Source organism: Cuculus canorus, chromosome 22, assembly GCF_017976375.1.
Source record: "Cuculus canorus isolate bCucCan1 chromosome 22, bCucCan1.pri, whole genome shotgun sequence".
NCBI lineage: Eukaryota > Metazoa > Chordata > Aves > Cuculiformes > Cuculidae > Cuculus > Cuculus canorus.
In genome coordinates, this window is record NC_071422.1 from 4,606,895 (window position 1) to 4,619,706 (window position 12,812).

The following is a 12,812-nucleotide window of genomic DNA, read 5'->3' on the forward strand; positions in this document are numbered from 1 at the left end:
TTGCCCTGAAGTCAAGAATAAGTTGGGGTTGGAGTGCAGAGGGTGCTGGAGAGAGTGGCTTTTGGGGAGAGAGCAGGACACGGTACCCTGCACACCTTGGGATACTCGGCATCGGTGACCTTCTCGATGTAGTTTGGGGGAGCATCTATGTGTTGCTTTGAGAACACTGAGGTAACAGGCTGAGAGAGTTGGGGTTGTTCAGCCTGGAGAAGAGAAGACTACGGGGAGACCTTAAAGCAGCTTCCAGTCCCGAAAGGGGCTCCAGGAAAGCTGTGGAGGTGCTCTGGATCAGGGAGGGCAGGGATAGGACGAAGAGGAATGGTTTTGGCCTGAAAGAGGGGAGATTGAGATGAGGTCTTTGGAAGAAATGTTTTGCTGTGAGGGTGGGGAGGCCCTGGCCCAGGTTGCCCAGAGCAGTGGTGGCTGCCCCATCCCTGGAGGGGTTCCAGGCCGGGTTGGATGGGGCTTGGAGCCCCTGATCCAGTGGGAGGTGTCCCTGTCCATGGCAGGGGGTGTTGGAACTGGATGATCTTTAGGGTCCCCTCCAACCTAAACTGTTCCATGACTCAAAGTAATGAGATGTCCTTTCCAACAGGTTGCTCCCAGTATAACAAGGGATTCAAGAACTGCACAGATGGCAGGGCTGTGGGCAGACACTGCACAGAGAAAACAGCTGAAGCAGGAAAGGCAGGGCACGGAAAGCTGGAAACAAGTGTTGCGCTGCAGGGAAGCAGCTCTGTCCAGTTGGCACCAAGTCCAAAATCACCTAATTGGGGCTTGTAGGCTGGGACTGGCTGTCATTGCTGTACCCTACCTGCCATGCGGCCACCCCGCAGGGATGTAGTGATGCTTGTGAAGCTGCAGCTTAGTGACACCTGTGGGGTTGTAGCTCGGTGATACTCCTGGAGCTGCAGCTGGTGACACCCATGGGGCTGCAGCTTACTGGGGAGGGGGAAAGTGGTCCGGGCTGTGGGGGGCAGGGTGCAGTGGACTGTGCTGTGGGGAGAGGGGGAGCAGTGGATTGGGCTGCAGGGAGGGGGGGAGCAGTGGATTGGGCTGCGGGGATGGGGGGAGCAGTGGACTGGGCTGCGGGGATGGGGGGGGCGGTAGACCTGACCGCCCCGTCGCGCCCGCCCCGTCGCGGAGCCGCCCCGGCGGAGCCCTGGCGCCAACTAGTGGCCACACCGTGCACTGCAGCGCAGCTGCGCTCTACCCTCCCGCCGCCCCCCGCCCCGTTGCCCCCCTCCCAGTACCGGGAGAGGGACATGAAAACCCCACAGCAAACCCAACAGCAAATCGTCCTGGAGCACTGCTCCGGTTTTGTGGGTTCCCCCCCCCCCGCCCAATTTGAAGGGAAGAGAAAACTACAATTAAACCCGCTTTCACTTCCAAAAAGGCAGGATTTGAGCACCGGGAACTGCCCCCCCACGGCAGGCTGGTGCCCCCCGGGACCGGCTCCCCTCGAAGCTGCCCCCAGTCCCGGCTCGACGGCCGCGGGGGTCTCTGCGCATCCCCTTGCGCTGCTCTGCGTGTTGTGGGGCGCTGTACCGGAGGGGACCTCCTCTCCTCCTAGATATTTTTTTAATATTTTTTTTTTAAATAGTTTTAAAAATAGTTAAAAAAACTATTTTTGATGTTGTTCTGAGGCTTTTCCGGCAGCAGAGGGGTGCGGAGCCCGGGCTGCCCCTCCACGCGCTGCAGTTTGCGCAGGAAAATCTTCCACTAATTGGCGGAGAAGCTTCAGCAAAAGGAGGGGAGAAAAAAAAATATCAGTCTTGGGGGAGTTTTGTTTGTTTGTTTTAAAGAAAATTGCGTTTCATACGGCAGAGCAGGCTCCACTCCGACTGGGCATCCCGGTCCATCCCGGCCCCCGGATCCCACGGGAAGGGAGTTGAGCCCCACCGAGAAGAAACCTCTGCCGGCAGCCCGGCTGTGCTCCGTTCCGGCGGTCGGGGAGCCGAGGGCAGCAGCGCTCCTTGTGTTCCCGATTTAATTCCTCACTAATTTTCTCTCCGACGATTCCAGCCGGAGCCACCGGCACAGCCCGCAGTCGCTGGAGCTGCCGGGGCTGCCGGGACCGCCGGGGATCGCGGCGGATTTCGTTAAAAAAAAACCCAGGGGAAGCAGAAGCGGAGGGTGGAGAACGGCTGTTTCAGCGCAGGCCGAGACGCTCCGTCGGGGACGCGGGTGCCGGTGCTCCCCAGCGCCTGCCCCGTCCCGCACGGCGGCGGCTGCGGTCCCGAATCACCCCATCGTGCCCCAAAACCGTCCAGCGGCGGCAGCTGCGGCCCCGAACCGGCCCCATCTTTCCCCCAAACCCCTCCGGCAGCCGCGGCTGCGGCCCCAAACCAACCCCATCGCACCCCAAAACCATCCGGCAGCGGCTGTGGCCCCGAATCAGACCCATCACTCCCCAAAACCAACCCGGCTGCGGCCCCAAACCAACCCCATCGCGCCCCAAAACCATCCGGCAGCGGCTGCGGCCCCAAACCAACCCCATCGCACCCCAAACCCCTCCGGCAGCGGCGGCGGCAGCGCGAACCCACCGGAGCCCCGACGTGCGCCCGCCCCGCCGGGACAGCCGGAGGGGGCGTGGCTCCTCTAAACCACGCCCACTTCAGCAGAACCCTCTCTCCCATTAGAGCCAATGGGAGTTCCAGTTCGTGCCCCCTTACCTCGTGGCCACGCCCCCTGTCTGCGCTGGCCACGCCCCTCGCCCCGCGGGAGCCGGGCGGTGGGCTGGGCCAGGTCCCGCCGCTGCCTCCCCATTGGCCCGCGCCCCGTCCGTCAGCGCCGGTCCCGCCCGCCCCCGGGGCCGACAGTAAATACGGTACCGGGCGGCGCGGCTGACACTTGGGAGCTGCTTTCGGACGGGGACCCAGGGTGCCCGGCCGCGACGTGGCTCTACCGGGGCTCCCCGGGTGGGACCGCAGCGTAAACCGCTTGGGGTCGAGCCCCCCCGCAACCGGACCTGAGCGGATAAACCCCGCACCGCTTCCTCCACGGACGGCGATCTGCCGGGACGCAACGAGGCAGCGCGGGGCTCGGCCGCTGCCGCCCCCGGCCAGCCTTCCCGGGTCCGTCCTCGTCCCCTGACGCCCGCCGTTGTGATGCGTATTCCCGTAGACCCGAGCACCAGCAGGCGCTTCACACCCCCCTCCACGGCTTTCCCCTGCGGTAAGATGGGCGAGAACAGCGGGGCGCTGGGGGTTCCCGCCGCCCCGGGCGCCCGGGCTCGCCCCGAAGTCCGCTCCGTCGTGGATGTACTGGCAGACCACGCCGGCGAGCTGGTGCGCACCGACAGCCCCAACTTCTTGTGCTCCGTCCTACCGTCCCACTGGAGGTGCAACAAGACGCTGCCCGTCGCTTTCAAGGTAAGCCACGGTGGCTACCAGCCACCCCCTCGCCGCTTGCCCTCCGCCCCTTTCGCTTTGACTCCTGACATCACCTTCAAGGGAGACCGCTTGGTTATTTTTAATCAAGTCTCCGCGTTGCCCCGCGGTCACAGCATCTGAGATATTCCGTACGGTTAGGAGCTCTCGGGCAACTTTGAAGTTTTAATGAGAGTGGAGGTTAATTACCTTTGCTGGGAGACGGGGAGAGAGGCAGGGAAGGGAGATTTAATCTGGGAAAGGAAAGGAAAGGAGAGGAAAGGAAAGGAAAGGAAAGGAAAGGAAAGGAAAGGAAAGGAAAGGAAAGGAAAGGAAAGGAGAGGAAAGGAGAGGAAAGGAGAGGAAAGGAGAGGAAAGGAGAGGAAAGGAGAGGAAAGGAGAGGAAAGGAGAGGAAAGGAGAGGAAAGGAGAGGAAAGGAAAGGAGAGGAAAGGAAAGGAGAGGAAAGGAAAGGAGAGGAAAGGAGAGGAGAGGAAAGGAGAGGAAAGGAAAGGAGAGGAAAGGAAAGGAGAGGAAAGGAAAGGAGAGGAAAGGAAAGGAGAGGAGAGGAAAGGAGAGGAGAGGAGAGGAAAGGAGAGGAGAGGAAAGGAAAGGAGAGGAAAGGAAAGGAGAAAAGGAAAGGAAAGGAGAAAAGGAAAGGAAAGAAAAGAAAAGGAAAGGAGAAAAGGAAAGGAGAAAAGGAAAGGAGAAAAGGAAAGGAGAAAAGGAAAGAAAAGAAAAGGAAAGGAGAAAAGGAAAGGAGGAAAGGAAAGGAGAAAAGGAAAGGAGAAAAGGAAAGGAAAGGAGAAAAGGAAAGGAAAGGAGAAAAGGAAAGGAAAGGAGAAAAGGAAAGGAGAAAAGGAAAGGAGAAAAGGAAAGGAGAAAAGGAAAGGAGAAAAGGAAAGAAGAGAAAAGGAAATAAGACAAAAGGAAAGGAGAAAATGAAAGAAGAGAAAAGGAAATGAGAAAAGTAAAGGAGAAAAGGAAAGGAGAAAAGGAAAGGAGAAAAGGAAAGAAGAAAAGGAAAGAAGAGAAAAGGAAAGGAGAAAAGGAAAGAAGAGAAGGAAAGGAAAGAGAAGAGAAGGAAAGGAAAGAGAAGAAAAGAAAAGAAAAGAAAAGAAAAGAAAAGAAAAGAAAAGAAAAGAAAAGAAAAGAAAAGAAAAGAAAAGGAGCTGAAGCGCTTGCACAGGGCTCACAGAGGGATGGGGTGACCCGACGGGCACCCCCAGGCCGGGCAGCCCCGAGACATCAGTGGAAGGAGCCGGGCAGGACGGTGGAGGGGTCGCTGGGATGCTCGGGTTGGGAGCGAGGGCCCGGCGGAGGTGCAGGAGGAGGTTTGCAAACCGGGTTCCGCAGCTCTCGGGGTTCGGGATGCTGCTCCCCGGGCAGCCTTTTTTTTTTGGGGGGGGGGGTTGTCCTTTTCCCCAAGCCAAGCACAGGCTCCGCGCTCCCCTCCGCGCCCGCGCTGCGCTGCCGGCTCCCCCCGCGCTTCCACCACGGCTTCGGCAGTGCTTTTCCCCCCAAAAAATTAAACAAAATCATAATTCCCCGAGCACAGCCTCATCCTCTCTCCGTGGCTCTGCTCGCTCCTTTTCACCCCCTTTTTTTTTTTTCGCCTATTTTCCCCCTCCCTCTGCGACTTTCTGACCTTCTCCGGGGGCTCGGGTTGCTTTTGCTTTTGGTTTGATTCGATTTGGGGGGGGGGGGGAAACGGGACCGTAGGGCCAAATTAGATCCAACAGCGGTGAATTTTAACACAATCCTTTCGCCCTGCCCTAGGTCGTAGCCCTCGGAGATGTTCCCGATGGGACAGTGGTGACGGTGATGGCAGGGAACGACGAAAACTACTCAGCAGAGCTCCGCAACGCCTCTGCCGTGATGAAAAACCAAGTAGCAAGATTTAATGACCTCAGATTTGTTGGGAGAAGCGGCAGGGGTAGGTACCGGCCGGGAAATGGTTGGCCTTTTTAATTGTATTTTTTTTTTAAGAGACAAAATTAGTTTTACTTTATTTCATTTTTTTGTCTTCTTTTATTTTTATTTTTGTCTTATTTTATTTATTTTTGTCTTCTTTTATTTATTTTTTTGTATTATTTTATTTATTTTTTTGTCTTATTTTATTTCATTTCCATTTTTTGTCCTATTTTATTTCAATTTTTCGTATTATTTTATTTCATTCTTTTGTCTTATTTTATTTCAGGAGTTTCTCTTATTTTATTTCAGGTGTTTGTCTTATTTTATTTCAGGTGTTTCTCTTATTTTATTTCAGGCGTTTGTCTTATTTTATTTCGGGGTTTGCTTTATTTTATTGAACTTTATTTAATTTCATTTGATTTTAACAGTGTATTTTTTGGTCGGCCGGTTGTTTCGTTGCTGCGGGACTGAGCTTTTTGTAGGGAACAAAAACTTCTTCCAGCCCCGAAGTGGTTCCCGGTGGAAGAAGGGATGCGGGAAGAAGGGATGCTGGAGAAGGGATGCGGGAAGAAGGGATGCGGGAAGAAGGATGCTGGAGAAGGGATGCGGGTGAAGGGATGCTGGAGAAGGGATGCGGGTGAAGGGATGCTGGAGAAGGGATGCGGGTGAAGGGATGCTGGAGAAGGGATGCTGAAGAAGGGATGCGGGAGCCGGCAGCTCTGCCTCGCTGATCCCGGGGATTTCTCTCTCCCGATATGTCGGGAAAGGGTGGTGTAGGGAAATAAAGCAGAGGGCAGAGAGCCCCTCTCAGGTGCACGGCGCTGGCGGGCAGCCCCAGCCCAATCCCTCCCCAATTTATCCCATCGGGACGGGCTCGGCGCTTCCCCTCCGCAGTGAATGCGCTCAGGAGCAAAAACCCACCCGGGCAGCTCTGCTTAAAGCGGTGAAAAATCAAGTGCTCAAAGGAAAATAAAAATCCATGTTGTGCTCGGCACGAAGGGAACGGAGAGAGTAGGAGCGCAGAAAGGCTCATTTCCATCGGGAGATGCTGGAGCCGAGAGGGGGAGCAGAGCTGGGGGGGCTTTTGGGGGGAGGTTCACCCTTTTTCTCTACTGTAGATGTGTTTTTGGGGGAGGTTCATCAATTTTCTATACCGTGGGTGTCTTTTTGGGGAAGGTTCCCCCGTTTTCTCCCTAGAAAACTGGAAGAGATGTTTTCCTTTCCGGCTCTTTGAGCTTTAAACGCGTCGCGCTGCTGGCTTTTTCCAATCAAACTGAAAGGGAAATAGGAGGAGAGAGACATAAATTCCCTGAAAATCCCGAACGGCAGCGGGATATCAAGCCCTGCTTGCCCTTCCCTGCTCTCGGTCCCTCGCAGCCCTGTCCTACCTGAATTCCAAACGCCTAAATAAAATTTCATCACCAATAAACACCGCAGACCGAAGCACTTAATTGTTATTTTAAACAAAAATAGGAATACTGTACTTTAATGGCCATATGGCAGCATTTTTTCAAAGGCTTCGAGTACATAAGCACGATGTCACATATATTTTGACTTCTCTGCATTAATTAAAAGCAGTGATGCTAGGGATTATTTGCATGTAATAACTGTTTACTTGTTCCTCTTTATGAAACTTGAATAGTTTACATTCTTTCATACATTTCCTTTTTCCTGTTGGCTCCTTCTCCACGGTGCAGTTTCTTTAAAACTCTCCACTTAACTGTTTGCAGGTTGATGGATGGAAAATGTTTTTCTTTTATGAATTAAGCTTTCATTTCTGTAATCAATTATCCTCTTCAGCTCTTGTAATTTTTTTTTTTTCATCCTCCTTACACAAATTTCCAAACTCAATGCAACCCAGTCTCAGCTTGACTCTTGGATTCATTATTAACGTTCTTCCTCTGCATCCCAAGCTCTGAATTAACAGTAGTTTACAGTCTCTTGGAAAGTACTTGGTCTCCTTCCTAGGGCAGAGCCCTGGCAATAACTCATTACAGCAGTGGACACATCCCTGCTGCCTCTAACGGGCTTCGAAGCAAGGAGCGCAACTCAAACGACGATTGTTTTTAATTTATATATCCTGTGGGATGAGGGTTTGTAATATCAGTAGAGAAATAATCCCCCTGGGGCTTTGGGGCTGGTGTGAAGGCAGCACGGTGGGCTTTTCTCGTGTGTTCCGTTCCTCTCGCACACCCGTGCTTTCCCAGCCAGAGGCTCTTTCAGACCTATTTAGTGTGAAAAATCGTTTTTATTGTGTTTTTATTCTGCGTGTCACGCTTTGCTTTCCCTTGTTTGGTTTAATTTCTGAAAGCGCGAGGCTGGTTTCGTTTCTTCGGGCAGAAAACTGGATTCGAGGTGAAATATTTGGTTGGGGCAGAGCTCCGCGCAGGTGTAAACGTTGGTGTAAACGCGATGTGTGGGTGAGGGCATCTGTAAGTGTGAATAGCCTGAGCTGCTGGAACCCTGCAAAACCCGCAGCAGCCAGGCTCTTGTTTAGGAAACGTGAGCTGAAATGGTTCAAAAATGGGTTTGTTTGTAGTATTAATGCATCTGGGATCATTTCCCCAGCGCTGTGAGCTGGGAAGAGCAGGTTCTTCTCCGCTCCTTCAGAATTACCTTCTCCCTGTGGAAGACAAAGCGAGGGGAGAAGGCGCAGTTTCATGCTGTGCTCTATTAAAATAATAATAATAATACTTTAACCCCCCTTTTCTGCTCGGGTTGCGCTGTATAAAATCAAAGCCAAGGCCAGCGGAGTGCTGCGATGCCAGCAATTCCCCACCTTCTCCTTTTCCCAGCTGGAATTTCCCCCCCAGAGCATCCCCAGGTGCTTCCAAATCCCCCCAGGAGCTGGGATCCTGCTCTACGCAGCAGGTGAACTCCGGCTGAGGCAGGGTGGGAATGAGCAGCCTCAGCCTGGCTTCCCGAGAAGGTGGGAAATGAGTAAAAAATGTTGCTGAGTAATAACTGTAATTTTCGAGTCATGGGAGGGTTTTTTGAGAGCCGCTCAGAGACACACAGAAAGGGCTCGGGCGACTCCACGCTGCGGCAAACTCCCTGGAGAGGTATTCCTGTCTGCAGTGAGCAGGATGGGAGAAACTGAAAGCCAGGGAAATTAATCCACATGGAGAATAAAATATTAAAAATAATTAAAAATAAGATGTAGTAGTAATTAGGGAGCCGGGAACAGAGCTGCTGGGCTCAGCTCGGCTCTATGGAGGGTTCTGTGTCTCTCCAGCCGGACACACGCAAATCCAGAGGCTCCCTCCCCTCCCTGGGAATTTCCTAAATAATTGCTCCTAATAATCCTCATCCCTGCGTTTTGATTTTGCAAACCTTTTGCCAACAAATACTTGGTGTTGGTTATTTTTGACGCGCAGGCATCCAGGAGCCTTCACGCTCCGCAGGCTTTTCTGTGCAGGTTGTCGGCACAGCCATCCCACTGGGGACTAGAGTTGTATTTAGGGGGGTTAAAGAAAAATTCCTTTTTCGTGCAGAAAATGAGATGAAAGGTTGTGCACTGTTAGTCCCTGAGGTAGGGCAGGGATCGATGCTTGTTGCCTACATTTCCCCCTTGCCTGATGCTCGTGTAGAGAAACTCTCCCAACCTGGTATAACTGCAGGATGTTCTCTTGAGGAGAAAATCTCTTTTTTGTTGTTGTTCTTTTTTTACTTCCTAGCTGTATAAATACCATTTTGTTTGGCTAGGGACATTCTCGGGTCCAGACTTATAGATAGATGCTGGTCGGGATCAGAAAATTGCTAATTCTTTTAGGGAAAAAAGGGAAAGGAGGTGATTTCTTACTGCATTTGTTTATGAAATAAAGGCTGGAGGAGCTCGCACGGGCATTTCCAGCCTGATTCCTGCTGGGGTTTGCACCTCTGAAATACTCAATACCTTTGCAATCCCATAGTGATTGTTCCTGGGGGCTTGGATGGAGTGATTTGCATCCTCGCGTGTGCAGCCGTCCCCTTTACCCAAGTGAATCCTGGATGTGGGGAAGCCGGAGGCTCCGCTCTCCCCATCAGCCGGGCATGGAGTGCATGATGGCAGCAGAAATTGGACACGGGGGAGGGCGGAGGATCTTGGTTGGGGATGGATGGGTTTGAGTGGGTGCTGGGAGGGCGAGGCGGCACATGGGTGCAGGGCTGGCAACGCCCTCCGTGGTGCCAAAAGCATTTTTGGGCTGCAAATGGAAATCTGTGCAGCTGGAGCAAGGGGTTATCGTTGTGTTCTTGCAAAATGGGGCTCCAAAGAGTTTTTCACCTCTTCACCCATTTTTTTTGAAGGTGTCAAGCACCCCAGCCCCCCCCCCATGGTGGTATCTGAGCCTTTTCCCAGGAGCACGAGTTCCTGGTCTCTGGTTTGAGCTGGCAGAGGGATACAGTTCCCACAGCTGCTGGGGCCACCTTCCTGGTGGCCACTTGTGGTGGCCAAAGCTGGCTGGATCCAGTCCCCATGGCAATTCCCAATTTCTGGCCCTAGTGTGAGGGCTGCAGGTGCCCATTCAACCGACAGCCCGGCACAGCTCCCTCCACACATCCCCACGCGGGTGCATCCACGGGGCCAAAGCCACCAGGTTTCCCCAGCGACCACCAGCACCCATCACCCACCAACTGATGCCATGTCCCCAGCCTGCTCCTGCAGGAGCATCTCATGGGCACCAAGACCCAAATCCATCTGTCATCGAAGGGATCCTACATCGAGCACTGCATTTCAGGGCCGGATTCCCATGGGAAAAGGGGAAGCATTGAGCAGGAAGGCACCAGGAATCTGCTGTGGGTGGAGGGGTCGATATGAGGACAGGACAGGGGAGGGGGAGGACAAGTGACTTTTCCACCCAGGAAGGTCCTGGCTCCCGCCCTGAACCAGGTCCAAGCCTCTCTCCACTGCAGCCAGCTGAACCCCAGCGGGAGCCGGCTGAGCTCTCTGTCTCGGCAATAATGTCTCATAAAATTAAATGATGTGTTTGGTGGATGTGGATATTTGTGTCTGAGCTTGCTCCAGCAGGAGCCTTGCGCTCCCACAAAAGCTGAACCCATGCAAATATCCTAATTTCTCTTTTCCCCCCTCTCTCCTCCCCCTCTGTCCTCCTTAGGAAAAAGCTTTACCCTGACGATCACCGTGTTCACCAACCCCACTCAAGTCGCTACCTATCACCGAGCCATTAAAGTGACTGTGGATGGACCCCGGGAGCCACGAAGTAAGTGATGTGTTTTATTTGGCAGCTACTGAGCAGCGCTGGGGGGGGTGCAGGGATCCGAGCTCTGCGTGGCCGAAGGATGCAGGATGCGGCCGGTCAAAACCTGCTGGGGGAGGCATCATTTGAGGAGGCAACGAGATTGGTGTCGGTGTGGTTGAGCGAGCACCAAGAGCTGCTTTTGTTCTACTTATTTTTAGGGTGCTGTGTCTTCCTGCTGCTTGTTTGCTCTGCCTGTGCTCTGTATCCCATCAAGGAGCAATGGTTTTATAGCTCTGGTCTTTGTGGTGGTTGACACGGAGAAAAGCCTTTGGGCTTTGACAGCAAATGTGCAGAGGACTCAAATCTGGGAGCCCACAGGGCATTTTGGGGAGGGGAGGTTGCAAAGCTGGAGATGCTGTGCCTGGCTTCGGAGGCTGACTGGCTGATTATTAAGCTAAAGACGATGCAGGTTTTCTCCTCACGGTGCTTTTATTTGCCTGTCTGTCCGCATGGGCCCAGGAGAGCTCGGTGAGTGCCTTTCCCTTTGGTTAGTGGCAGTTTCGCTTTCGTGTAAAGACTCCGGCTGGCAGTGCCCGCAGCCGGGGACTGCGTTGCTTGAGAAAACCAAAGAGACGATTTAACCGCAGAAATTTCTTTCTGTTTTGATCGAGTAGCTCTCCTGGATGCAGGATGGTGCCTCTTGACTGAAAGATGCTCTTTGCAAAGGCAGCTGCGAACTCGCCTCGCTGCATTGCTTTCCGGGCTGGTTTGAGCTCACCTTGGCATCTCCCGTGATCGTCTGAGGAAATGCTCTGGTGCTTTGGGTGGAGGAGTTTCCTTTTTGCCATAAGGATTATTTGCTCTGTGGGACCCCCTGTGTGCTGGGACCTCATCTCTGGGGCCTTCATCTCCATTTTTTTCCTCCGGCTTCACCTTCCTGCTCGCTCAGCACCACCCCAGGGACTATAAAGCAGAGTTTGTTCCCTTTGCATGTAAAGCTGTCAGGGCTCAAATTGAAAGGAAACAGTTTGATCCTTCTAAATGTGCTTTAGAAAACATTTTCTGTTGATGCTGTCACTGGGCCATTGGTGCCCCTTGATGTCCAGCCAGGTGGAGGCTGTTCCCTCGGCGAGGGGTTTTGAGTTGCATCGGGGTTTGTTGGATTTTCTTCCCCCCTTGATTTTTATCTTGGAGCGCGAGAGGCTTCACCAGGAGCCTGTCGAGCAGTTGGGCTGGAATTGCGATGCTGGCACATAGGCGATGCAATGCTGTTTGGTTTCTTTTAAGCCAGAAAAACAAGGCAGGTCCCTGTTGTGGGGCTGCGGCGAGCACATGTGGGTTGTGGTGGGTGCTGCAGACACCGGGAACAGGCTCCGTCTGGGGCTGGGAGGGGAAAGCAGGCAGGGAATTTCACAACTCTTCCAGGTCAGGAATAGAAACCAGGTCTCCTGACTCCTGGCTCAGCCCTTTATCTGCTGTATCAGATCACCTTTCTAATAATAATAATAATAATAATCAGGAATACATAAATAATAATACAAGGCAGATAGTTACTACTCTTAGTAGTTTGGTTCGTTCTGACTTCACCGACAGCCAAAACCCCTGCTGAATCACACCCGCTCCTCCTGAATTTCAACATCTCAGCCCATCGCTCCTGATCTTTAATTGAAATTTTCTGATATGGAGGCAAAAGGCTTCAGATCCAGGCGGGGAGTCTGGAGAAGAGGAGAAGAGGAGGCTGAAGGGAGACCTTATTGCTGTCTACAACTGCCTGAAAGGAGGTTGTGGAGAGGAGGGAGCTGGGCTCTTCTCCCGAGTGACAGGGGACAGGACTAGAGGGAATGGCCTGAAGCTCCGTCAGGGGAGGTTCAGGTTGGATATCAGAAAAAAATTCTTCATGGAAAGAGTCATTGGGCACTGGAACAGCTGCCCAGGGAGGGGGTCGAGTCACCTTCCCTGGAGGTGTTTAAGGAACGGGTGGATGAAGTGCTGAGGGACATGGTTTAGGGAGTGTTAGGAATGGTTGGACTCGATGATCCCGTGGGTCCTTCCCAACCTTGTGATTCTGTGATTCTGTGATGCTGTGAGTCGGGGGCTGAGCCGCGGGTGTGCTCACCCCGTGCTCTTTGAGTTGGGGCCATGGCTTTGTTGGCACAATGAGGCAAAACCCTCGGACAGGGCAGCTCACCCTGGCTCTGCCTCGCTGCGCCTGAGGGATGCTCACCCTCGGCTGCTGTCCTGGGCTGCAAGGTCAGCAGTTTGTTGCTTTTTTGCTTTATTTTTTTTTTCTTTTCCTGATTTCTGGACCTCATACTGTTTGTGCTGGAGGTGCAAACTCCTTGAGAAGG

The 12,812-nt window shown here is 53.2% G+C and overlaps 1 protein-coding gene across 1 annotated transcript in view; it reads left to right on the forward strand.

The window, feature by feature from the left end:
- Positions 1 to 2,796: 2,796 nt before the first annotated feature.
- Positions 2,797 to 12,812, forward strand: part of RUNX3 (RUNX family transcription factor 3) — a 43,784-nt gene continuing 33,768 nt past the window's right edge. The window contains exons 1-3 of the mRNA XM_009563444.2: positions 2,797 to 3,374; positions 5,150 to 5,306; positions 10,381 to 10,485. Coding sequence (XP_009561739.1) covers positions 3,111 to 3,374; positions 5,150 to 5,306; positions 10,381 to 10,485 — 526 coding nt within the window. The 5' untranslated portion in view covers positions 2,797 to 3,110. The remainder of the gene's footprint in view (positions 3,375 to 5,149; positions 5,307 to 10,380; positions 10,486 to 12,812) is intronic.